The following is a 26136-nucleotide window of genomic DNA, read 5'->3' as shown; positions in this document are numbered from 1 at the left end:
AAAATTTACAGTTCAATTAAAGCATACACTTAGTGATAAGCCAGGAAAATATATACCAGTCAATAGCTATGGTAAAGGATACAGCTCATGAGCCCAAGATTCAGGAAGTAAGCCACATAAACTTATCTATTTTACTGCCACAGTAGGTGAAGTGGGCTCAAAAGAGGACTCCTGCTGCCTCAATTTTGACCTCAGACTTCTAGTTGGGTTTTTCTTTCCAGCTTGTCTCTTGGCTCAGGCTGAAGGCCTTGGGGACAAAGCATCCTTAGTTGGGAATGAAACTACCCCCTCAAACAATAGGAACTGCTCTGAGCCAGCAAGACCCCACCTGTGATTAACTCTAAGACAGTGATGGATTTGACCTTCACTGTCCACCTGCTCACACCCATCCACCTTTGCCCCACATTTTCCTTATATAAACCCAGAAGTATTTCAGCACATTGGAGATCATCTTTGAGCTGCTAATCCACTATCTTCCTGGTGTTGACCTCACTGAAATAAATTTTTTTCTTGTTTCACCATCCCTCATGTCTCTCTGTCTTTGGATTTTGTCAGCAGTGGGTGGTGGAACCTGACTTAGGGACCCACTCTGGGTGCTCTTGTACCCCTACATGTTGGCTATAGACTGATTCACAGGATTTGTTTCCAGAGGCCAACTGCTTACCTGAATATGGAAGACTGCTCTTTAAGAATTCAAGCTACATGGACTTCAGTGACTTCACTTCAACCTTGTGACTAAATTCATGCCTCCTGTCCTCTTCCAGAAACTAAATGGTATGAAACTGATAAAGCAACATTCCCTTCTGTCCCACACACCCCTAAGACTCTGGACCCTGCCCCTCCCAAAGCTGAAGCTAAAGCAAAGGCTCTGAAGGCCAAGAAAGCAGTGCTGAAAGGCGTCCACAGTCATAAAAAAAAGATCTGCACGTCACCTACATTCCGACGGCCCAAGACACTGCATCTCTGAAGGCAGCCCAAATATCCTTGAAAGAGTGCCCCCAGAAGAAACAAGCTTGATCACTATGCCATCATCAAGTTCCCCCTGACTACCAAGTCAGCCATGAAGAAAATAGAAGACAACAACACTCTTGTGTTCATTGTGGATGTCAAGGCCAACAAGCACCAGATCAAACAGACAAACCACATTGATGTGGCCAAGGTCAACACTCTGATCAGGCCCAATGGAGAAAAGAAAGCATATGTTCAACTGGCTCCTGAGTATGATGCTTTGGATGTTGCCAACAAAATTGGGATCATCTAAACTGAGTCCGGCTGGCTAAATCTAAATCTAAATTTTTTCAACATAAAAAAAAATAATAATAGTACATAAATAACAATAAAAAAAAAACAATTAGGGGCACCTGGGTGGCTCAGTTAGTTAAGCAGCCAACTTTGGCTCAGGTCATGATCTCACGATTTGTGAGTTCAAGCCCCACATTGGGCTCTGTGCTGACAGCTCAGAACCTGGAGCCTGCTTTGGATTCTGTGTCTCCCTCTCTCTCTGCCCCTCCCCCGCTTGTGCTCTGTCTCTCTCTGAAAAATAAATAAACATTAAAAAATTTTTTAAAAAAACAAGTATTCTTTAAAAATACTACTTTCATAATGGTGGCCATTTATTGAGTGTCTATACATGCCATGCACTTAGACATTTTCCTAATCTTCGTAATGTCAAAGCTAGACATTCTCTCTTTTAATAAACAAGGATACTAAGACACAAAGAGATTAAAATATCTCACTCCAGGTCCCACAGCCAGGATGTGAGACACTAAATCTTTTCTCAGCTAGTCTACACTGCTTCACAATAGCTGGGTAGGTGGCTGCATAAGATAACGGAGCCCAAAGGAAGAAAAGATTCTGGTATTCCTTATTTACTTCAGGAAGAATTAACTAATAGCCCACAATACAGACAGAACCAGTTTCTTACCTGTAAAATAGTTTCACAAATGGCAGTATATTCAATTTCACGCTTAAGAAGACAGCTCAGCTCTCCAATGACGTCCCCACTGGTACAGTATTCTGTAAACATGGTTTTGAACTCTCTATCAGACCTTAGGCTACTGTCTATTCCAAAGGTAGGAGGTGAGCTATGCAACTGCAAAGGGAAATACAAAATTAGAAACCCTTCACCAAACCAAGCCACAGGAGCTCCCACTGTTTCTTTCAATTATTAACAATGGAAGGAAAAGATTCTTTTTCTAAAATTAATTAATTAATTAAGTTTTTAATTTACACCCAGGTTAGTTAGCATATAGAGCAACAATGATTTCAGGAGTAGATTCCTTAATGCCCCTTACCCATTTAGCCCATCCCCCCTCCCACCACCCCTCCAGGAAGGAAAAGATTCTTTACTACACTTTCAGGTGTGAAAAAGGAATTAAGGTACCCCCCCCCAAAAAAATCACAATTTTCTTTCACATTTCAATTCTCCAAAGGAAGGATCGTTTCTAATCTTTATCTTCACATATGACCCTATTTACAACTTTTAACTGACTGTTTACAACTTTCTACTGACTTACACCTTCCTTCTATAAAAATCCCACCAAAAGTAGTGGTTGCTGTCTGCAACTAACTCAACCAGCCATTTCGAGTCTATTAGAAATTCTTATTATAATGAGCTAGTGCCTCTGGTGGAAGAAGACTAAATCAGACAGCAAGAATTAACATGCCTCCAAATCAAGCCATGATTTCAGCACAACCTAGTCGCCCTTTAAAATGGTTAGTAATTTCCATGGGACATCAACAGAACAAGTTTTTAGGGAGAATACAGACAGGGTGACTGAGTCACTTTAGGAAAAGAACGGATAGGTATGGGTGGGGGAAATAAAAAAGCTATCAGATTTCAGGAGGAAGCTGCAGGAACCAACCAGAAGGATTACAGAATTTTCCAGAAAGTTAAGCTGTGCACATCAAAGAGGAAGGCTATTTTTCAGGACACAGGAAACAGGGAATGGAGGGTCACTGAAGAAATTGCTAGGAAAATGCCCCCTCTGCCAGTGATCACCATTCAAACTTTTAGAGGCATTCATGCTTCCAAAGGACTTTGACATTTTTCTGATTTAATTCTGAATGCAATTCAAAGGCTCTTTGAGCAGTGAACCCTATCTCGACTTTTTACCAACCAAGAAAAGAAGATAACATCTATAGGCAGAATTTAAAGATGTCCTTCCAAGATTCCTGTCTCTTTGTTATTCAAGCAAACATTGATCTAGGTAGTGCTTGGGAAGGGACTTTGCAGAAGGAATCGGCAGACTCTAAAGAGAAAATTCTGGATTATGCTGCTGGGTCAATGTAATCATACAAGCCCCAAAAGTAGAAAAGGAAGTAGAGTCAATCAGAGAGATGCAGCATCAAGAGAGGGATTGGCTGTACTTCAGCTCTAAGATGGTGGGGTGGGGGGGGGGGCGCTGCGTGCAAAGATGGAAGGGAAGTGTGGGGGCTGGAGGTGGATTCCAGCTGATAGTCTGCAAAGAAGCAGGGACGTCTGTCCTCTAGCCATAAGGAACTGGATTCTACCAACAACCTCAATGAATCTGGAAATTGATTCTGCCCTCAGAGTTTCCAGAAGGGAACACTGCCCTACTGACCCTTTGATATTGGCCTTGTGAGATTCAAGCAGAGAAAGCAACTAAGCCCATAGGACTTCTGAACTATGAGATAATCTAAACTGCTAAATTTGTCCTGAGTTGCTATGGCATCGATTAAACACTAATAACATCTCCAGCCCAAATATTGTTGGACTTATACTTTAAGAAGACCTAACTAGCCCAGTCATTGCAGGAAAATTCCTCAAAGGAAAATGTACGTTGCAGCTTTTAAGTGTTTGATTCGACATACTTAATAAATACAGGTAGCAGAGTACTTTTGTTATGACTCTAATAGGAACATGACACATCTACTGGAAGCAGAATAGAATAATGGCTAAGGACATTACTGAGGCCAACTCTATGGGTTCAAAGCCTTTCTCGACCTGTTACTATGTGCCATTGCAGGGGCAAGCGAATTAATTCTCTGTACATCAGCTTTTTTCTATGAAAAAAAAAAAGGTTATTATAAGAATTAATTGTCATAGTATATTGCCATTTTGACCACCCTTTAAAAAATTACAACTAACTTCTTCATCTCTCAATCACCTCTAACATACTGTATATCTAACTGCTTATTTTGTTCATTATCCCATCTCCTTCTATGCCTGTACTAGAAAGTAAACTCTAAGAAGGCAGAGATTTTTGTCTGTTTTGTCAATTCTGTGCCTAGAATGAATAGTGCCACTGTGTGGTGGTAATGAGGTAAATATTTGTTGAATGAATGAATCAATGAATGAATGAAAAGTGCCAGACATTTAATAAGGGCTATATGTGTTAGTTAGTATTATAATATACTTATCATAACAGTTTATTTCCATGATCAATTTTGATATTTTTAAGGTCTGAAATACCCCTTCAAAAAATAGAGAGCCAGATATAGTATGTGTATTATACTAAGGGTTTGTCACTTGTCACCATCATTTAGGATCTAGGAATTATTTGGGCCATAAGCTGGGGCTCACCCATGTATTCAGCTACCAGCATTCAGTTTCTAAAGAACTCTTGTCCCCCTCACTCTACTGACCTCTTTCTCTCTCTGGTCACCAAATGCCTCCTACTGGTCGGGTAAAAGTCATATTTTCAAACGTTATCCTATTTGACCTCAGTAAGGATCTGACATTGTGGTCCATCCCATCATTCTTGACTCTCATTTCCTTGAGATAACTCAACCACTCCAAGTTGTTTATCAGAACATCATGGAAAAGACTGCTTCCTCCCAGAATTGCCACAAGGAATAAGCAAAGACTATAAAAACATTTTGTTAAATGAGGAGCACCTTTCAGATGTTGGGTATTATCATTATCTCTCAGCTATAGTGTTCACTCTGAGCAGAAATGGTTTGGTTTAGAAATTATGTTAAAAATATGAAACTTTCCTGGTTCCTAAATTTCCCCTTATGTTAAAATCATATATATTTCAAAGCACATTTTTAGTAAACAATGAATAGTCCCTTACAATTGCCATTCCTGAAATAATTAAGTAGATTCCTTGTGGCATTTCACCTTCTTTACAAATGACATCTCCATAGTCGAAGTAGGCAAGTTTGGCTCTTTCCTGAAAGAAAAATAAAAAAGGAGTCAACACGAAAGTTTCATAGCTTACTTTTCTAAATAGAAATAAGATGTTAAAGCTGAAATGGGTTTCAAGTAGAAAAAAAAAAACTCCACAAATTGTATGCTTTGGTTTGTTAATGAATTATAATATGCTAACATGCCTCATCAATTTTATTTTAAAAGAAAGGAACAAGCAAGCAAATTGTAGACTTTGTGATTTGTACCGGGCACAGTGACTGATGGAAACACCCAACAAGTGCTCAGTTGAGTAGATGTTTACAATAAAGTGTAATACTTCTGATAAAGGAGAAAGAAACAGGATGCTCTGGCAAAGTCCAGAAAGGCCACAGGACCCAGTATTGGGTGTCCAGGGAAGACTTTAAAGGGGAAAGAACAGCCAAGCTGAGGCCTGAAGGAAGGGTAACAGATAGGCAGGATACAATGAGTTGAACCCCATTCAGGGCAGAGGATTCGGCATATGCAAAGACCCAGAAGCAAATAGAGTATCTACAGTTGGGGTAACTGTAGAAGATTTGGTATTCTGTGGCCACAGCAGGGTGGGGTGGAGACAGGCTTCACTAGGCATAGTGCCTAGGGTTCCCAACACATTAGGGACTCATAACAGTATTTTCATTTATTTTAAAATCAGAAGGGAATAAAAAAAACTTTTAGGTGGAAGAAATGCTTTAATACTAGAACATTTAATACCAATATATTCATCTTTATACTAACACAGTCATAAAGTATAATTTTTGTACTTTTATATGGGGGAAGAGGCCGACTAAGGCAAAAGTGCCAGGGCCCATGAAAAGTCATAACACAGCCCCAGTAGAGAAAGGACTGGAGAAGTGAGCCAAAGCCAGGTCTTGAAGGGTCTTGTAGGCACATTAAAGAGTTTGGGCTTTTCCCCAAAACCAGAAAGGAGCCATGGAAGGGTTTGTAACAGGGGAATTAGGGTGACAGATCTGCATTTTATAAAGATATATAGGAAACCTATCTCAAAATCATTCATAGTGGTTATCTCTAAATGTGGGGTAAGGAGTGATGAGTTTTCACTTTTTACTTCATGCACTTCATGGATAACTTCACGATTTTTTTAAAAAGGTCACATAAAACCAATTAGCCAGCTTATGTATTATTCAGACCCTTATTTTCTACCCTTGACTTCTGGCTTCTCTTTATAGACTATTAGGTTTCTAATTAACCACACTGGCTGGAGAATGAAAGAAGGGAGGAGTAGTTAAAATTAACCATTGTAGCTGTGATGGAAACCACACTTGAAATCACAGTCTACCATAAGGGGTGTTATTTTGTTTACCCTGTGGATTTTAGCTAGTTAGCCACACAATCCCTGGGCTGTGTACTCCCAATTCATCACAATTTTTACCCTGGTAAAATTGGATTGAAATGGCTATCAAGACCCAACATATTAAGGAAAGGGGCCACATAGAGTAACAGAAGTCTGTAATGGGATAGAGAGGGTCCAACAGCCTTGCAGAGGCATGGTAAGTCAAGGATGGGAAGGAGGTTACGTTGTGGTGACAGAGTCACCTCAGGTGTCTATGAATCATTAATCTATAGAGTTAGCTTCTTCTCATTGGTTTTGGCATTCCTCCCCTGGGTGGTCAGTTAATTACACTTGTGAAAATTATTACCTACAAAGAACAAAATTCTACTTGTATCTTAAATTGGATTTTAACAAAACTAAGGAGAATGCAAATTATAAGAAACACTTTAGAGACACCTGCTTCCCAGTCCAAGTCCATCACCAACCTCCCACACGCATTTATTTGCAATCTATTTTTCAAACTACCCACTACGGCCCTTGGCCATCACATCAGGTTTCTTCCTCCTTATTGCAGCCACACTTGTGCTCCCCAAAGCAGGACATCAAATCCAAGCTAAGCCAGTTGGACTTCTTTCTCAAGAATTGGAACTGAGAGACAACGAGCCTGGGAATTGAGAACTGAGCCATGATATCCAAGTGCTAGAAGAAGGGTCCACAAATTCCCACCACTGATATTACTAAACTGGCCTGAATCCCACCCTGCCCATGGTTAGTTAGCTAACTATTTCTTAGTAGCTTCTATATACCACCACCTTGTCTTTTCAGTCAACTTCTCCTTTGCTTAAACTAATTCAAGTAAGCTATTGTTACTTTTTTTTAATTAAAAATTTTTTTTTAATTTTTGAGAGGCAGAGAGCATGAGCAAGAGGGGCAGAGAGAGAGAGAGACACACAGAGTCCAAAGCAGGCTCCAGGCTCTAAGCTGTCAGCACAGAGCCCAACACAGGGCTAGAAGTCGTAAGCCAAAAGATCATGACCTAAGCCAAAGCTGGACGCCCAACCGAATGAGCCATCCAGGTGTCCCTAGCTCTTGTTACTTTCAACCAAAGGAGTCCTAATTCAGTACATTTGAAATCAATTCAGAAGAAAAATTCAAAAATTTCTGATAGGAAGAAAACATTGGTATAGCAAGAAAGGAATCAGATATTCAAAGCTCAGTAGAACTTCATTATGATTGCTATCTTTCTAGAAAACAAGGAAAATGTCCTCATTGTGGACAAACAGATGCCTTACTACGTGCCTAGATCACAAAATATGGTACAACCAAATTTATGGTAAAACAAATGCCATTCTTTCTCACAGACTCTTCCTGATTCTAAAAATCTAACAGAGGTTGTAACAGGTTGATGAAAAAGGTATAAATCTTATAATTTATACTATAGCCATTTAAAACTAGAACCACAAATTAGTGGTCTATGGGTCACATCCAATCCAACGATGTTTTTTGTTTGGCCTGCGGGATATTTTTAAATTTTTAATGTGTGCCAAATTTTTAAAATTTGGAAATTTCACATAAAAATTCAGATCTAAAAAATCTGACCTCCACATTATTAAATCTAATAGTCAATTTCTAATCTTCTTCTTATTTGATCTCAGCCTCATTTGACATGGTTGCTTATTTTTCCCTTTATGAAATACTTTTTTCACTTGGCTTCTGGAACACCACTCTCTTTTAGTTTTCCTCCCACATGATGGATTACTCCTCAATTCTTCCCCCCGCCCCCAGTTTTATTGAGATGTAATTGACATACAGCCCTGTTCCGGTTTAAGGAATACCACATAATGACTTGACATACATATATTATGAAACGATTACCACAAGTTTAGTTAACATCCATTACCTCATCTAGTTACAAAAACAATTTTTTCCTTGTGATGAGAACTTTTAGGATTTAATCTCTTAGCAACTTTTATATATATCATGCAGCAATGCTAATACCTATGGTCATCATGTTGTATAGCACATTCCTAGTACTTGTTTATAACTTAGAAGTTTGTACCCTTTGACTATCTTCCTTTCATTTTCCCTCCCCCTATCCTCTGCCTCTGGTAACCACAAATCTCATCTCTTTCCTATCCGTTTTGCTAATTCCTCGTCATTTCCACTCTAAATGTTGGATAGCCCAGGACTCAATCCTTGGATGTCCATAATAATTCCTTAACTTATCTCATCAAGTCTCCATATATTAAATACTATCTCTATGCTGAAAACTCCAAAATACCTATCTCCCGTTTGGCCTGCCACCTGAATTCCAGTCATGTATCTTACCGCCTACTCAACATCTCCATTTGGATGTCTCAACACTTTCTCAAATTTAACTCATTCAGAATCAAACTCCTGTGCCCTCCATATAAATCTTCTCTTCTGCACTTAAGTCAACAGGAACTCCATTCCTGTTTTCAGACTAAAATCCCAGAAGTCATCCTCTCTAACACTCCTTCCATCAGCACCTATCAGCTCTACCTTCCAAAACACATCAAGAGTCTGACCACTCGTCACTTTCACTAATCCAAACCACCATCACTCTTGCTTCTGGCTTTCCTTTGACCCCTTACCAACCTATTCTCAAATTAGCGGTAAGGTGGTCATTTTTTTTTAAGTTTATTTATTTGTTTTGAGAGAGAGAAAGAATACACACATGTGTACACACACATGCAAACCAGGGAGGGTCAGAGAGAGGGAGAGAGAGAGAATCCCAAGCAGGCTCCACACAGTCAGTGCATGAGGTCATGACCTGAGCCAAAATCAAGAGTCAGACACTTAACTGACTGAGCCACCCAGACATCCCCAGGGTGGTCATTTTGAAATGTACCACATCTCTGTTCAAAACCTTCTCTTAAGTTTTCATTGAATTCAGAGTAAAAGCCAAACCCCTTACAATGGCCTGCAGAGTTGTACAAACTCAAGCTCCATTACTTCTCCAACTTCACCTGGTCCTGCCATCACTGCTTCTGCCACAGGGGCTCTGGGGATGTTCCTTGAACACACTGAGCACACTCCACACCAGGGCACTGCACTTGCCTGGAATGTTCTCCTCCCAGATATCTGCACGGCATGCAGATCCCACTTCAAATGTCACCTTGTTAGAGCAGCCTTACCTGACCACCTCATGTAAAATAGCTCCCCAACTATATTCCCTTTTCTCACTTTTTCTCCATAGCATTGTTAGATCATCTAATAGACTATGTATTTGTGTGTTTATGTGTTTATTGTTTAGCTCTAGGTGTATAATATAAAGTCCAGGAAAGCAGGGACTTCATTTGCTTTATTCACTGGCATAGCCCCAAACCTAGAACCGCCTCTGGCACAGGGAGAAGATTCAATAAATATTTCTTGTAAGAGTCTAAATTTCCATAACAGTTGACTTTAGACAGAGCATGAACTCTGGAATATACCACAGTTTTTGCTGTTCCCTGTAATACTATACAGCTTCTTTTACTTTTATATTATCTACCTTGCCTGTATAGTAATTTAAACTTGAAACCCTTGCTCTAAAAAAAAGTAGAAAACTGGAAAACTGGGTTTTGCTGGGCCTCCATTTTGGCTTACGCTTCATCAGCCATCATAGGATTCTTGCCTTGGATATACTTTTTGTTAATCTTGCTTTAGGGAGTGGAAAGTAATTATCATCAAAAGTGACCCAGAATAGAAGACAGAATCTTTACCTTGAAGAACTCAATGAGAACATCTTTATTTTCCAGCCAAACAATATTATGAAGATATTTGTCAGGAGTTGGTGGCGGGATTGCCATTGGAAAGTCATTCAGTGCCTTTATTTTCCTAAGAAGTACCTGAAAACAGTCAAAATAATGGTGATCAGATCCTATAGCAGAAAAGAGATTTATGTAAAAATTAAGGAAATCCTTAAACACTATCGTTATGTAAATTTATTTTAATTTTGACTCATACTTTCTCTCACCCTATTTAAATTATCCTCTAACCTTTTTTGTCCCTATTTTTCTCTTAACTCATTGAATTTATGAATTGATATATATATTTTTAATGTTTATTTTTTTTTAATTTTTTTTTAACGTTTATTTATTTTTGAGACAGAGAGGGACAGAGCATGAACGGGGGAGGGGCAGAGAGAGAGGGAGACACAGAATGGGAAGCAGGCTCCAGGCTCTGAGCCATCAGCCCAGAGCCTGACGCGGGGCTCGAACTCACATACCGCGAGATCGTGACCTGAGCCGAAGTCGGACGCTCAACCGACTGAGCCACCCAGGTGCCCCAAATTTTTGAGAGAGAGACAGAGCATGAGCAGGAGAGGGGAAGAGAGAGAGGGAGACACAGAATCCGAAGCAGGCTCCAGGCTCTGAGCTGTCCGCACAGAGCCTGATGCGGGGCTCGAACTCACAGACCGCGAGATCATGACCTGAGCCGAAGTCGGACGCTCAACCGACTGAGCCACCCAGGCACCCCTATGAATTGATATATTAACTCATATTGAATTTATTATCTTTATAATCCAGTTAACACTGTAGCCCACTGTGTTAATTTCAGATCATCTAAACTTCTCAGTTTGGGGCACCTGGATGGTTCAGGCGGGTGAGCATCCAACTCTTGATTTTGGCTCAGGTGATCCTACATGGTGTTGAACCCCACGTCAGGCTCCACACTGAGTGTAGAGCCTGCTTGAGGTTTTCTCTCTCTCCCTCTGCCCTGCTTCTCCACTCACACACTCTCTCTCTCTAAAATAAAAAAATAAAATAAACTTCACAGTTGACTACTGTACAATTTAATGCCACATTTCCTCAAATCTTTCTTCTATGTATTATTTGCTTCCCTAAATTCTTCTAATTTTGAAGGATATTTTCAGTTTTATGGGCTCTCAGAAACCTTCTCTTGGCTTCCCACACCAGGTAAGAGATAATCACTTGATTGACTGGATGAATAAAGGATTAAATCAAAGAACGAGAAAGAGCCAGTGGACTTTGGGGTCATTGTTGTATTAAGTATCCAATCTCCCCAAGAGTCCATAACACATAGTAGGTATTCAACATGTATTTACTCAATTAAATTGAATTAGCTAGGTAATTCCTTATGACTAGCTCCTAATGACTTAGAAGATAATTATATCTCTTTGGCTGACAATTAGGCAATTAATATGCATTCAATAAGTAATTGTTGAATGATTGATTTACCCATTACCTTTCTAAACAAACCTATAGAAAAAAATAGCCTCTCTCCTTATAAGGGCTATTATTTATTTATTTTAATTAATGAATATCAATAATTCAATTGAAACTTATATAATCTTCAACTGGTAAATGAAAAGAATAGAATACAAACCACAGCATGTGTAGAGGTATATACAACTTGAAGGATACTGTAAAGTAGCCCTTTTCTTCCCTCTGTCAGACACTAAGAAGAAATCATATAACCCATTTTGTCCTTTCCCATAATATTAGCCTAAAGAGATAGAGCCTCAGAGGGGAAAGCTGGCCTGTCCCACACCCATTTCTCTTTGGGAATCATGGAGAGGGGACTATGTCCAGGGAATGACCAGAAGCACAGTGCATGTGACCCTTGGCTGGGAGCTGCCAGTGACAAGGAAAAGCATATGATACCCAGAAGCAGCTTATCAGTGGTCAACACAGACAGAAGGTAGGACTAGAACTTCCATATTTCTGCTTTCTGTTAGGAAACTGATAGGTTCTTGCAGAGGTTAGGAAGAACAATCATATTTGCACAAATACACAGTCTAGATGGTGGATGTGATAGAGTGATAGCATTAAATATTAAATATGTTTTTCTGTCATATGTTCCTATTTTTTTTTTTGCAAATACATTTATCATTTTTCAAAAGTCCATTTATCAGCTAACCAATTATGGTGTCTTCCTGGGTCCTCCTCTCTCAGAACTGCACCCCCAGACTCCCACCAACACACACGCGCGCGCGCGCGCACACACACACACACACACACACACACACACGCAAGCTGATCCTTTTCCTACCTACCATGTTAACGTTATGTGACTCCCACCTCCCTTGTCACAGCTGCCTAGCCTGGGCAGTACACATTCCACCAGTGGATAGACAAGCAGAAAAATCTAATGAGTTTGTAGAGGGAGCCAAAAGAAGAGGCCGCAGAGGGCAACCCTCACAGGAAATGGAGAACCCGGAAAGCTTTCCAGGTCCACAGTCAGGTCCCTTCCTCAGGCATGGCCATATGGTCTGGCTACCATGGGTTTGGTTAGGCACTCTTATGTCTTTATAATAGACCCCCCAGCCCCATTTCTTGGCAAGGTCTAGCTCAAGTTGGTTTCTGTTACTTGCAACCAAGTAGTTTTGACATGGTGTATACCAGGTAGCACTGGCACTAACTGCCACTGGCATTAACAAAGGCTCCAGGCAAATTACAGCTAACACCCGATTTAATCTCCCTCACTCCTTACATTCTGCTCAAGTAACGATGCAGCCTCGGGTGTTGGGCTCATGGAATCAAGCAACATGGATAATTGCTTTATTACCTTATTCATCACGATGCCCTCATGTTTATCAATAATGCCTCTTGACCAAAGGAAGGTGAGGTTTTTCAGAGCTTTAGCAATCACGTTCCGGATTGCCTGCCTAGTCTTCAAAGCAATGACAACATCACGACCCTCGTGCTCTATGAGTCCTGAAGCAAATAAAACCGTCAGTAAGCATATAATGCCATAACCACGATAATAACTAATATGTGTGTAATAGTTTGTAATTTCCAAAGTGCTTACACAATATCCTTTTATTCCTGCTTCATACAGAACATGCGAGGCCGGTAGGACTAGAGCTATTTTCATCTGCATTTTATGGATGAGAACATTGAAAACTGGCGTCCCCCACCAGCTAGGAGAGAATCACTCTCTCCTCTTTATTCCCATGGCATGTCCTACATATCTCCATTATGGAACCTACTATAGTGTGGGATTTTGGTCCTTACTTATTTGATCCTTCACATCATATAACTTTTGTTGGGTGAACGCATAAATGGCTTCATGAAAGAGACCCCTGGCTTCAGCTGGTGGAGATTTCTGAGATCAAATGGCATAGCTTTTCCTCTTTAATGAACACAGGAAGTCATGACCTGGACTGGAAGACATGGCGAAAACAGTGTCTCTTTCATCTTTGTCATCCTGACATTAAGCAAAATGCCTGACATCCGGGGCGCCTGAGTGGTTCAGTCAGTTAAGCATCGGATTTCGGCTCAAGTCATAACCTCACAGTCCGTGAGTTTGAGCCCTGTATCGGGCTCTGTGCTGACAGCTCAGAGCCTGGAGCCTGCTTTGGATTCTGTGTCTCCCTCTCTCTCTGCCCCTACCCCACTCTCTCTCCCTCTCTCTCTCTCTCAAAAATAAACATAAAAAAATTTTTTTTAATGCCTGACATCTGGAAGGTACTCAAACTTTTTTTTTTAAGTTTATGTGTATTTTTTTGAGAGAGAGAGAGAGAGAGTGCGCATGCATGAGTGGGGGAAGGGCAGAGAGGGTGGTAGACAGAGAATCCCAAGCTGGCTCTGCGCTGTCAGCGTGGAATCTGACGCAGGGCTGGAACTCCCGAACGGTGAGATCATGACCTGAGCTGAAATTAAGAGTCAGACTCTCAGTCCCCTGAGCCACCCAAGGTTGCTACTCAAACTTTTTTTTGAACGGCGATGAGCTGGCCACTAAAATGAAGGATAGCGTGATCATGAACAGATTTCAGTGTCAGGTGCACCTGGGCTTGAGATCTAGCTCAGCACTTACCACCCACATGCCTTGAGGCGCATTAAACTTTCTAAACCTCAGCTTTATTATCTATAAAGTGAAGACAGTAATAGTATTTGCCTCTTGGAGTAATTACAAGGATTAAATGAGATAATGCACATAAAGCTGATAACACAGTTCCTGACATAATTAGCATTCAATAATCAGTTGCAGTAACCATGTGGGAACAGGCATTCCCTTTTACAGGACTGAATCAAGAAAACTTTGTAATATTCCATATGAATCTAAAGCATAATATGAGATAGCAGCTCCTACACCCCTAATCTTTAAAAGTACAGAAATAGGGGCACCTGGGTGGCTCAGTCGGTTAAGCATCCAAGTTTGGCTCAGGTCATGATCTCATGGTTCGTGGGTTTGAGCCCTGCATCGGGCTCTGTGTTGACAGCTCAGAGCCTAGAGCCTGCTTCGGATTCTCTCTGCCCCTCCCCTGCTCATGCTCTATCTCTCAAAAATAAACATTAAAAAATAAGTAAATAAAAGCACAGAAATAAAAATCTATCTCTATATGTAAAGGCAACAATGGGTCCTGGGTTATCTGAGACAGTGCCGAAATATTCTGACCTATTGTCTCCAAATTCACAATGTCATTCATTAGGCCATGTTCTTCTAATTTTGATTTGGAAAGTATGATCCTCATAAATCCATTTGGCATCTTACAATGTGGCTATGAATACAAAGTGATTTTACTTCATCTCTTTTATAGTAACATCCGTTTATCAAGAACCTACTATATGCCAGGGCTCTCTCCCAGATACTTTGGCACACACTCACAGCCTGCCCCACAGCCCCTTATGAGGAGAGCAGACCCAAGAAGCTTTGTATAAAACCCTAGGGCTCCTGCTGTGTGCTTCAACTCAAGCTGAGAGACTAGAAATGTCAAGAGATTGTAGCCCCACATTCCTGAGTATGCTTGTAAGCAAAGTAAAACAAAACAAAGCACCCTTTGTCAAATGTAATCACCTTGTGTCTTTTTCTGACAGCCTTAAGGAATCTGCCATCTTAATCCACTCTCCACACCCTTCATTCTTTCCTCTACACTCCCATGGCCAGTACAAGACCTTCTCTAACTTTCTGCAATTATCTATTGATATTCTCATACCTTCCGCCTGGCTCTGCATTTTTGGCATACCTGGCCTACTGCCTGCATTCAGTAAATGCTCACTGGATGAATAAATGAGTAATCGAAGATGAGTATGAACTTGGCTTCCCGTGGCTAAATTATGGGATAATAGTGTGTGATTTCAGGAAATCAGATACTCCAACTACTTACCTAGTTCTTTGATGGCATCTCGTTTGTTGGTTTCCAAAATTTCATATAATTTCTGTAAGAAGTTAAGAAAGACATTAATTTCTTATTATGCCAAGTGCGTGTCTGCCTTTAAAATCTGAGAAGAAATCCCACTTAGTTTGTGACTTGGGGAAGATGTTTAGCTCAAGTCTTCCCTCTGTGCCAAGTCTGCCGCTCTCCCCATGCTCCTCCTCATATTACAACAAATACAATGCAGTCAGTAGCTTACATAGCTACTGGACCTAGCATTTCGCAGAAAAGATTAGTGTGTTTAAATGTTTATTTATTTATTTTTGAGAGAGAGAGAGCGCAAGTGGGGAGAGGGCAGAGAGAGAGAGGGAGAGAGAGAGAGAATCCCAAGCAGGCTCAGCACTGGCAGCACAAAGTCTGACGTGGGGCTCAAACTCACAAACCAAGAGATCACGACCTGAGCGGAAATCAAGAGTCAGATGCTTAAGTGACTGAGCCACCCAGGTGCCCCAGGAAAGGTTGGCGTGTATTCCACTCTGCACCAAGGAGAATTCTCACAGATAGCGCTCCGGTTTGGGATAGCCAACTGAGCAGCTGTTTGGACAGCCTGTCTATCAGGAGCACAAGACCAAGTAGAATAATGAGAAACTATGGCTTTTGTTAGTTGATGTTGCCTACAGAGAACTCCTGACATACCTAGGAAATAGCTCTACTCCAAGGGTTAACCATGGTGAAGCTCTGTTCAATCATACAATAGGTCTTGGTCAAATGCCTGCCATGTCCCCGCTACTGCTCTTCGTGGAGCTTATTCTCCACCTTTAATCTTTCTGGAGCTTGCACTTGGCCACACAACAGCCCCGGGACCACACAACTGACAATTCCCCAGGATTGTCAGGCATAGATGACTGAAACTCTGTGCCCAAATAACATGTGGCATAGTGCTATTTACAGGGAACAGTAGCTAACACGGTGCTATTTACTGGCTTATTATAAAGTTTAAGTAGCTGAAGTTAAGTTTCATGGTTGTTGTTGTTGTTTTGGTTTAGAAAAATCACATGTAAGAAATCTCTCATTTTGAATATAAGAACGAGGTATACAATTTTTATTAAGTTGTTTCTTCTCACTTGAAAACATTGAATCAATATTGGGAAGGTGCCAAATTAATAGCTGGCACCCACAAACCGTGGTCCCACCCTGCTTGCACAGGTGCACAACCCCCTTCAAACCAAACTGGCTCCATAGCAACTCTAAAAATGCCAGAGAATGACCTGCGCGAGACAGCATAGGAACCGACGCCTACCTACAAATAGAATATAATCACTTAAGGCTGGGCACATGTGACTCCTCTAAACGTGAGCTGTCACTGGTCAGTTTTTGAACCGCAACACTTTTATAATACACACGAGTTTGATACCTAAATATCTCAAAAAATATTTAAATCTGTACTGAGGTCGCCTTTAAAAATTCCAAAGGAGAATTTGTTTCATCTCTTACACTTCGAGGCCATGGCCCCCAAATCTCTGCCTTCTCCCCAACCCCTCAAAACGCATTACCTCCCGCCACCGGCAGCTGTTTTTCTTCTCTCCTATTCCTGTTTCTGAAATCTTTTCTCCTATGAAGAGCTCTATCTTCTTTCTATTATAGATCAATCTAGACTTTCCATAGTTCTTTTAATTGTCTTATCTAATATTCGAAGTAAATCAACAAGGTAGGATTCTATTGCACATTTGATCCAATGATCAATAATTCTTTGATAAATCTAGATAATTGTTCTCTAGCTTATCTATAAAGATGTCATGAAAGATGTTAGATGCCTTGCTAAATTCAGCTATTCTAGAGTGTTCCCTGATTACAAAAGAAAATCTTAAATTCTGAAGATATTTAACAACCAATCTTTTTATGTATTTTAGAAATTAAAATTAAAATATTAAGGTAGGTATCTTCACAGCCTATTTTCCTCTCCTGAATTTCATTCAGAAAAAGCCTCTCTTTATTGGCTGAGGGCCTGAGGTAAATAACAGTCATCACAAAAAATTAGGCACAACAAGCAGAAGACGTAACCCCCAGGCCATCCCTGATTTTATGTACACACACAGATCATTAGATCTAGGTCCTCAGTAATTAGGATTTAAATTCATTGTCAGGTTACAAATCAAGAGTCTCACTTAGGCTGAGAAAATACTACCAAAAGTCACCAAACACTGGGCAGAGGAAAACAGAATGAAAGACAAGCACCAAGCATGACAAATATAAGAATGAACCTCAACGAAGGAGAACTACTACAGGAAACAACAGCAACAACAAAATTTAAATAAAGAGATTCAAGGGAATATCACATTTGTTTAAAAAAAATAAAGGAACTAGTTTCAATGAGAAGAAGCAATCACAGTACGTGGAGATAAGTAAGCGTTCAGTCAAGAAAAGAAAGAGAATGTAATAGATGGGCTGAATAGCAGAATACACATAGCTACAGACTAAATTCAGAACATGGAAAATCAAGCTGGGTGGGGGGTTCTCACTGCAAAGAGGAAAGAGTAGGAAGTTATGAGAAAACATGAAACAAGGACTAAATCCAGAAATTCAAAACTGTGTTTAAAAGTGTGCTGGGCGCCTGGGTGGCTCAGTCGGTTGAACGTCTGACTCTTGATTTCAGCTCAGGTCATGACCCCAGGGTTGTGGGATCGAGCCTGGTGTAGGGCTCCACGCTGAGGATGGAGCCTGCTTGAGATCTCCTTCTGCTCCTCTCCCTGCTCACACTCTCTCTTTCGAAAAAGAAAAAAAAAATTAATCTTTTAAATAAATTTTAAGGTTGCTGAAGGAGAAAATAGAAACAGGGGAGGGAACAATCAAAGAGGTGATGGAAGGAAGATGGCAATCTTCTAATTATGAAAACTCCACCAAGTGCTGTGTGGGATCACGTTTTTACATTTATTTTTATTTTTTTACTTTAAAAAAATTTTAAGTGATCTCTACACCCAGCATGGGGCTCCAACTCACAACCCCGAGATCAAGAGTCACATGCTCTTCCGACTGAGCCAGCAGCCAGGCACCTCAATAACTTTTTTTTAATTACATCTAGACACATTCTGGTGAAATTTCAGAACTCCAAGGAGAAAATCCCAGAAGCCTCTGAATGAAGAGAAAAAAGTCACCTACAAAAGCACAAGTAAAGTCAGACTTGTACCAGCAATGCTAAAGACGGATGGCGGTATCTTCAAGTAAATAGCTTTGGAGTCCATAATTCTAAGAGCAAAATACAAAGATTTTTGCATACTGAAGCCCATACATCACCTATGGAAAAAATTACTTATGGGCATAATCTAGCATGATGAAAGGAAAGCAAAAAGGAGGCTCGCGTGGGACTCCAGAAAGAGTGGCTAAGGAATCCATAAGCAAAAGAAAAGAGGAAGATAGTTAAAAAAATTTTTTTTAATTAACCATTTGACTGTTTCACTCAAAAGAGTATCTTTTAAGTAGTAGATGTTTAATGATATTGATCATATTTCCTTTGTTATGGGTTGAATCCAATGGTAGTTTCTACAGTGAATAATATTCATAAATAATTATAACAAAGTAAAGGTTGTTTTTTTTTGGTTTTCCATGTATGGAGTCATTTCTTGAAAAGAATGAAGACTTAATTATACTTACAGAATAGAATGTAAATGTTATAAACCTTTTCCCTGTAAAAATAATGGCTCCAAAAATTTAAGACAGGGAGAAAAATAAAAGGCTAAAGCAATGTCTTAATCTCCTTATACTTCACGGCAGAGAGTCAATAAAGTCTGTTTAGAGATAATGAACCAAGAGTTAAATACATGTGTATATTATTAAAATTATCGTGGCAAGCAGTAGAGGAATTAACACGAGAACGGTTAGTACAGGGCTGTCTCTGGGAAGTGGGGTGCAGGGAGGGATACTTGCATTTCTCACATTTTATTATTTTCAAGTTGTAAAATTATGCATGATGATTTTTTACCATCTTTTCTGTGTTCTCTCTTCTCTACACCCACACCCACACCTATGTACATACACACACACACACACACACACACACACACATACATATTTCGATTCAAAGACCTTACCCTTCGGGCCATGCAGAGCCACTGAATACTCTTAAAGCAGAAAGTCACATATGAAACTTGAAATAGTCCTTTAGGAACATTACTCTACTGAATTGCAGAGGGGCCTGGGACAGACGGCCTGGCATGAGGGAACCTAGTTAGCAGGTGATTCACTGCATCTTCAAGTTCCTAGTATGCTTACGTCCTCGTCTCCCACTTGGTACTTACGTCACACTGCCTGAAAATAAGGAAGGTCTTGAACAATTACATACGTACATACATACCACAACTCGGCCACTTCTCGGCACCAGCATTTCCAGCTTTCACTGTCAAATCTTTGTTCTCTTGCCCTCTCTCTTCCTCCCCACTTTAGACCTACCCTTTCTTTGAAGGCTCATTCGAGTTTTGATTCCTGCAGGAAGCCTTTTCCAACTTGCCCTACCTTTCAGAGAGGGTTACAAAGACAGACGGATCTCAAGTCTGCATTCAGAAAATAAAAACAGAGATAGATTGTCTTCTATGAAGATCATAAATGAGCTTGATAAAGATACCTGAAAGGTAAAGAGCAAAGACTGTTCTCTGTGGCACCTCAGCACCTCGGATAATGTAATAAACCATCGAATGGCCCTTTACTTGCTACAATTTATCCATTGGGTCAAACACTTATAGAAGTAGGAGCACCCCGGTGGCTCAGTCGGTTAAGCTTCTGCCTCTTGATTTTGGCTCAGGTCATGATCTCAAGGCTTGTGAGTTCGAGCCCTGCATTGGGCTCTACACTGTCAGTGTGGAGCCTGCTTGAGATTCTCTCTCTCCCTCTGCCCTCCTCAGCTCCCTCTCTCTCTCAAAAAATAAATAAGCTAAAAAAAAAATGTAAATACATGCAGAAGTAGTGTTAAAAGACATGAATACACCCAAATGATTGTTTTCCCAAGTGACCAGGGCTTGTCTCTCACCTGATATATTGATTCTCGGCTGGAAATTTGTTTTATTAAAAATTTGGTATCCTCTTGACTTTTGACATAACCTTTTGTAATACTATACATCAAGTGGAGGCGCTTTTTGATCTGCACATCGACAATATTTACCAGTAGTGGTATTATTATCTGGAACAGTGAAGAGAAAAAAAAAAAAAAAAAAAGCCTGAACATTTGATGAGGAAAAGCACCCTCCACGGTAGGCATTCTCAAAGTGTCATCTGAGGGAGCAGCGGGCACTACCCAGAGTCTTGTCAGAAATGCAAATTCTCAGGCCTTCCTCTAGACCCTCTGAACCAGAAACTCTGGGGCTGGGCTTGGAAATCTGTCCTAACCAGTTCTCCAGATGAGTCTACCTATGCGCACTCAAGTTTAAGAGCCACTCTTCAAAGGAATGAAAGGTCAATGCATACCTGGTGAGGGAAGTCCTCACCACTGCCTTTACCCCCCATTCTCCACACCCCCAGATTTCAGGAGACAAGCGGTCTCCTAACCTGCATGATAGTCACCGACTAAATCAATCATCCCTCTGCCCCTTGGTTTCTTAACTTGCAGGATAAGGAACAGTAGGTATTAAAGATACTTCTCAGCTCTAAATTTCTCAAATCACAAGCTGAAACAAGAGAGTGTGGTGATTGAACAGAATGTGTTTTTTTGTTTTGTTTTGTTTTTAATGTTTATTTATTTTTGAGAGAGAGAGAGACAGAGCATGAGTTGGGGAGGGGCAGAGAGAGAGGGAGACACAGAATCCGAAGCAGGCTCCAGGCTCTAAGCTGTCAGCACAGAGCCTGACACAGGGCTCGAACTCACAAACTGTGAGATCGTGACCTGAGCCGAAGTCAGAGGCTTAACCGAGTGAGCCACCCAAGTGCCCTGAACAGAATGGGGTTTTAAATATAAACCTTCCTAGGCTCAAGGACCAGCTCTACTATTCACCAGCTCTGTGACCTTCAGCAAGTTACTTGCAACCTTGAGGACTCAGTCTCCTCATCTGTAAGATGAGGATAATAATACTTAAGTACCCAGTTAAGTACTTAACTGAGCTGCTCCTCAAAAACCAATGCAGTCAAGGGGCGCCTGGAGGGCTCAGTCCGTTGAGCGCACAACTTTGGCTCAGGTCATGATCTCGTGGTTCGTGAGCTCGAGCCCCACGTCAGGTTCTGTGCTGAAAGCTCAGAGCCTGGAGCCTGCTTCAGATTCTCTCTCTCTCCCTCTCTGTTCCTCCCCACTTGCACGCTCTCTCTCTCTCAAAAATAAACAAACTTAAAAAAATAAAAAAATAAAAGAATGCAGTCAATTACAGAGAGAGTCACATCAGACTGCAGGGCAGATGGTGAGGAACCAAGTAACAAAGGAGGAACATGAGAAGAAGAAAAGAACATCATAGTAAAGGAATTATAAGAGCAGAGAAAGAAGAGACTTTTAACCACTCTGATAGTTGTGTAAGTTTGGGCAGAGGGAGAGATAGAAGAGGATTTTTACAAAGTTTCATTCTGTGATGCACTAATCCCCCCATGAGCTGTTCCTAAGAGGATTTAAAGTAAAAATCTCCATCATTCTTCCAAGCCTTCCAATACAGGTTTCTTTTGAAAGCCACATTGTGCTGAGGACTGGCTATTAGAGCACCTGACTTTATATAGTGGTAACACCTACTTCACGGAGTTATTGCAATCATTTAATTAGATCACGTACGTACAGTTCTTTGCACACTTCCTGGAACATAGTAAGTGCGCAAGAGAAAAAGTTGATCCTGATTATATTAATTCCTTAAATATACTTCATTGAGATTTGTCAAGTGTGCTGGACAGAAGCAGCAACTGGTTCATACTCTGAATAGATTTGACTTGTACAATAACACATCTTTAAATCTTTACTTCCCTCAGAGAGACATTTCCACAAAATATTACTTCCACGGTGATTGTTTTACCTTCATCTGCATACAGTCACTGTATAAAAATGGATGACACAAGGAAACCTCTCCCTTCCATTAAAAAAATATTTTTTAACATTTATTTTATTTTTGAGAGAGCGAGACAGAGTGTGAACAGGGGAGGGACGGAGAGAGAGGGAGACACAGAATCTGAAGCAGGCTCCAGGCTCTGAGCTGTCAGCACAGAGACCGACGCAGGCCCTGAACTCAGGAACCATGAGATCATAACCTAAGTTGAAGTTGGACGCTTAACTGACTGAACCATACCCAGCTGCCCCTCTCCCTTCCATTTTAAGACTTAGCCTCATGCTACATATCCTGATTTCTAGAATAGTCTGTGTTCCAGTGGGGTTATACCTTAGGTGGGCACTTGGCTCTAAACTCAGTCATAGAGCAAAAATCATGAATAATCAAAATTACCACTTAAAGCAGCTTTTGTATATACAACTCTGTGTAACAACTCTTATGAATGCCGAGGCTTGGTAACATTGACACAGAATCAAGGAAGGAATAGAAAATAAAGTCTACAAGTGCAAGTCTGAGCATTCAAACAATTCTGTTTTTAAGAGGACTACTAAATTTCTTGGAGAATGGGAACTACATGGAGGAGATTAATGAATGCCTTTTGTCACCAGGGTTTACAGCAGGTTTTGAAAAAAATATTAATCTTTTATAACTTCAGTACATACCAGTAAACTCACTTGACAGGATAAGAATTCAACCACTCAAAAAAAAAACAATACAGTGGCAAGCAAAACCATCTAAAGTTCCCAAGTTAAGGGGTGCCTGGGTGGCTCAGTCGGTTAAGCGTCCAACTCTTGATTTCCACTCAGGTCATGAGTTCATGGTTTGTGGGATCAAGCCCTGTGCCCGGCTCTATGCTCAAAGTGCAGAGCCTACTTGGGATTCTCTCTCTCCCCCTCTCTCTCTCTGCTCCTCCCCTGTTCTCTCTTTCTCAAAATTAATTAATTAATTAAAAAAATAAAAAGGTAAAGCTCCCAAGTTAAAAGCTGTATAAGACAACTCCATTGGAAAGAAAGATGGGAGGTTTAGGAGCTGAGACTGGAAATCTGAAAATCTACCTTCAGAATCAAAACCAGAAGCATAGAAAGAAGGACTAATATCTGTTGCAGAGATTGAAGGTCACAGTAAAATCAAATTCCATAGGCGGTATGCTATATAGACATGGGCTGCAGAGAAAATAACTTTCGTGCTTCTTTACAGTTAGGGATCTATGAGCACATTTTACTAAAGCTTGGAGAATTTGTTTCTGGGTCACCCTGCTTTAAGTGGCACCACCATTTTCATTCATTCACTCAACAAATATCTATTAAGAACTCACTACATGCTAGGTACCATTCTAGAACCGGACGTTACATCAGTGACCAAAATGAAGATCCCTACCTTGTGGAGAGTACACACAACATACAGTACAAAGGTAATGAGTGCTATGAGGAAAAGTTAAACCTTAAGCAGGTACAAGAGCATCAGAAACATGGGGTGGAGAGCTGGCTGGGGTGGGGAGGCAGGATGCCATTTTACACAGACTGGTCAGGGGAGCCTCTGTGAGAAGATGAGAGAGTGAACCATACAGACACCTGTAGAGACAGCATTCCAAGTAAAGAGAGCTCCTTCTCTGTTTCCTTCAAGATAACGAGGTTTGTTAACACATCTAACAAACAGTGTAGGACAAAAACCCCAATATTTAGAAATGTGACATTTTACCTTGATGAGAGGAATAAACCTAAGTATTCTGAAATATCCTAGTATTACTGTAACCTGAATAAGAACAAAATTGTCTTGTCTCAATTTGACAAAGTATATACAAAAGATATCAATGATTCCAAGAAGCATGATAAAAAAGTCCAAAGTATTCCAATATTCACGAAAATATTTCCTTTTCAAAATTATTATCTATTTGGAAAACAAAGAGAATGTATGTTATTTCATAGCACCTATACAGTAATGTATACAGTGATGGATCTTTGACATTAACAGTTAAATCCTCAACTACAAGTGAGTTACATTCCAAAAGTTGAGTTTTAAGTTATTCATTTAGAATTTCAGAAAAATTATTTTTAATCTCCAACATCAGAAATTATAATTTGATTCAAAATATAATCTATAATGAAGTTGAAGTGCCAAAAACAAGCAGTTAAAAATAGCAGTAAACAGAGTTTTTGCAATACTATTAATAATAAAGTATGAAAACACTGGTGCTGACAAATGATCTTTGAAGCATTTATCCTAAAAAATGGTTCTCATCTTATGACAAGGACCTAGCAAACCAAGTTGGGTTTATCCCCTTATTTATTTTTTGCATATGACAAAAATAGATTAAAAATATCTGAATTATTCTTTTTATTGGATACATTTCTATTTTAAACAGTACCTTCAGTGCTGATTGAAATATATATAAAAATACAAAATAGTAGTTTATTGACATAAGTGCTGACACATTTAACTCTCTTGCCATTGGCCATAGATGCACTATCATGGGATAAATGTATATTAATGTTATAACATGTCCTGCATATTCAAATTCTTCTGAAAATACAATGTGATATACAAAAAGCAGAAATTTATTATTTCTGAAAAAAAGAGATCAAATACAATGTTAGATCACTTTAAAAATATAACGATTAAGATCTGAAGTCCAACATTTGTTTTAACAAATCATTAACATTAACTTGAAGAAGAGTACACAAACATAAATAAGCAAAAACCTAAAGCATACTTTCTATACACAATAATCATAATAGAAAAAGATAAAAAATATAGTTCTTACTAATTTATATCAGGATGGGGAGCATTTTTAAAAATCAAAGATAATAGTACATAGGAAACAAGGCAAAGATTCAGACATCAAAAGCAAGAAACAAATAAATTTAGAGAAAAACATCAGCATCATTTAAAATAAGAACAGGAAAAAATATTTTATTCAGTAATTATAATGTCGTTTTGTTTTTTTCTTTTCAATCCATCCTAAGTAGAGCCCAACAAAAATAGGTTACCTGGATATATGTCAAGACCTTAGGATTTTAATTTCTTATATTTCTCTTCAAACTTAATGGAAAAAAAATTTTTTAATCATCAGAATTTGTTATGAAATGTATGTCAATGCCCACTTAAAATTTAGTAGCATTAATATTTCTGGCATTTCTCATGTTGACATCTTTTGTTAGCAGAAAAACCTGCCTTCCTTCTCTAAAAAGTATGTAAGTTCACAACTTATATACTAAAGGGAAAACTTTACACAAGTTCAGTGAAATCTGTATCTTGTGATAGTTTGGTTACAGCTATTGTTGGTAAATTGGTTACAGCTATTATTAAGGCCATGTTGTGTTTTTCCTAGTAATGGACATCAACAGAGCCACCTCTTAGCACAGATGAAATTGAGAGGAAGTTACAGACCATGAGTTTGTTCTTTCTCTCCCCTGATCACTGTTATACCCAGAAGAATACCAGAAGGATGTGAAAGCAGTCCAGTTTGTAATATGACCTTTAGACATGGCAGTTAACCCTTAAAGAGTCCAAATGTGACCATTCTTTTATTCTTCTCCCTACCTACTCTCTAATAGAGATATCAGCAAAGTTGCCAAAACAGAGTGGGAAAAGAGAAGCAAGAACTCTGCTCCATCACCACTCAATCAATAAGAGTTGACCATACTATTAGTTG

At 39.8% G+C, this 26136-nt stretch overlaps 1 protein-coding gene and 1 pseudogene across 4 annotated transcripts in view; one reads left to right on the top strand and one right to left on the bottom strand.

Annotated features, from left to right (window-relative positions):
* The window catches only part of SLC9C2 (solute carrier family 9 member C2 (putative)), an 86029-nt gene that overhangs the window by 12727 nt on the left and 47166 nt on the right, over nucleotides 1-26136 (bottom strand). For all 4 annotated transcript variants that reach the window (XM_053209454.1, XM_053209453.1, XM_027046310.2 and 1 more), the window contains 8 exons: nucleotides 24850-25048; nucleotides 24183-24371; nucleotides 20507-20656; nucleotides 15502-15553; nucleotides 12960-13108; nucleotides 10151-10276; nucleotides 5040-5138; nucleotides 1925-2092 (listed from right to left, as the gene is read on the bottom strand). In XM_053209454.1, coding sequence (XP_053065429.1) covers nucleotides 1925-2092; nucleotides 5040-5138; nucleotides 10151-10276; nucleotides 12960-13108; nucleotides 15502-15553; nucleotides 20507-20656; nucleotides 24183-24371; nucleotides 24850-25048 — 1132 coding nt within the window. The remainder of the gene's footprint in view (nucleotides 1-1924; nucleotides 2093-5039; nucleotides 5139-10150; nucleotides 10277-12959; nucleotides 13109-15501; nucleotides 15554-20506; nucleotides 20657-24182; nucleotides 24372-24849; nucleotides 25049-26136) is intronic.
* On the top strand, nucleotides 743-1749 carry LOC106979837 (60S ribosomal protein L23a-like; annotated as a pseudogene).

The sequence above is a fragment of the Acinonyx jubatus genome, chromosome E4, assembly GCF_027475565.1.
Source record: "Acinonyx jubatus isolate Ajub_Pintada_27869175 chromosome E4, VMU_Ajub_asm_v1.0, whole genome shotgun sequence".
In the NCBI taxonomy this organism is placed as follows: Eukaryota; Metazoa; Chordata; class Mammalia; order Carnivora; family Felidae; genus Acinonyx; species Acinonyx jubatus.
This window is presented reverse-complemented; position numbering and strand designations above follow the sequence as displayed.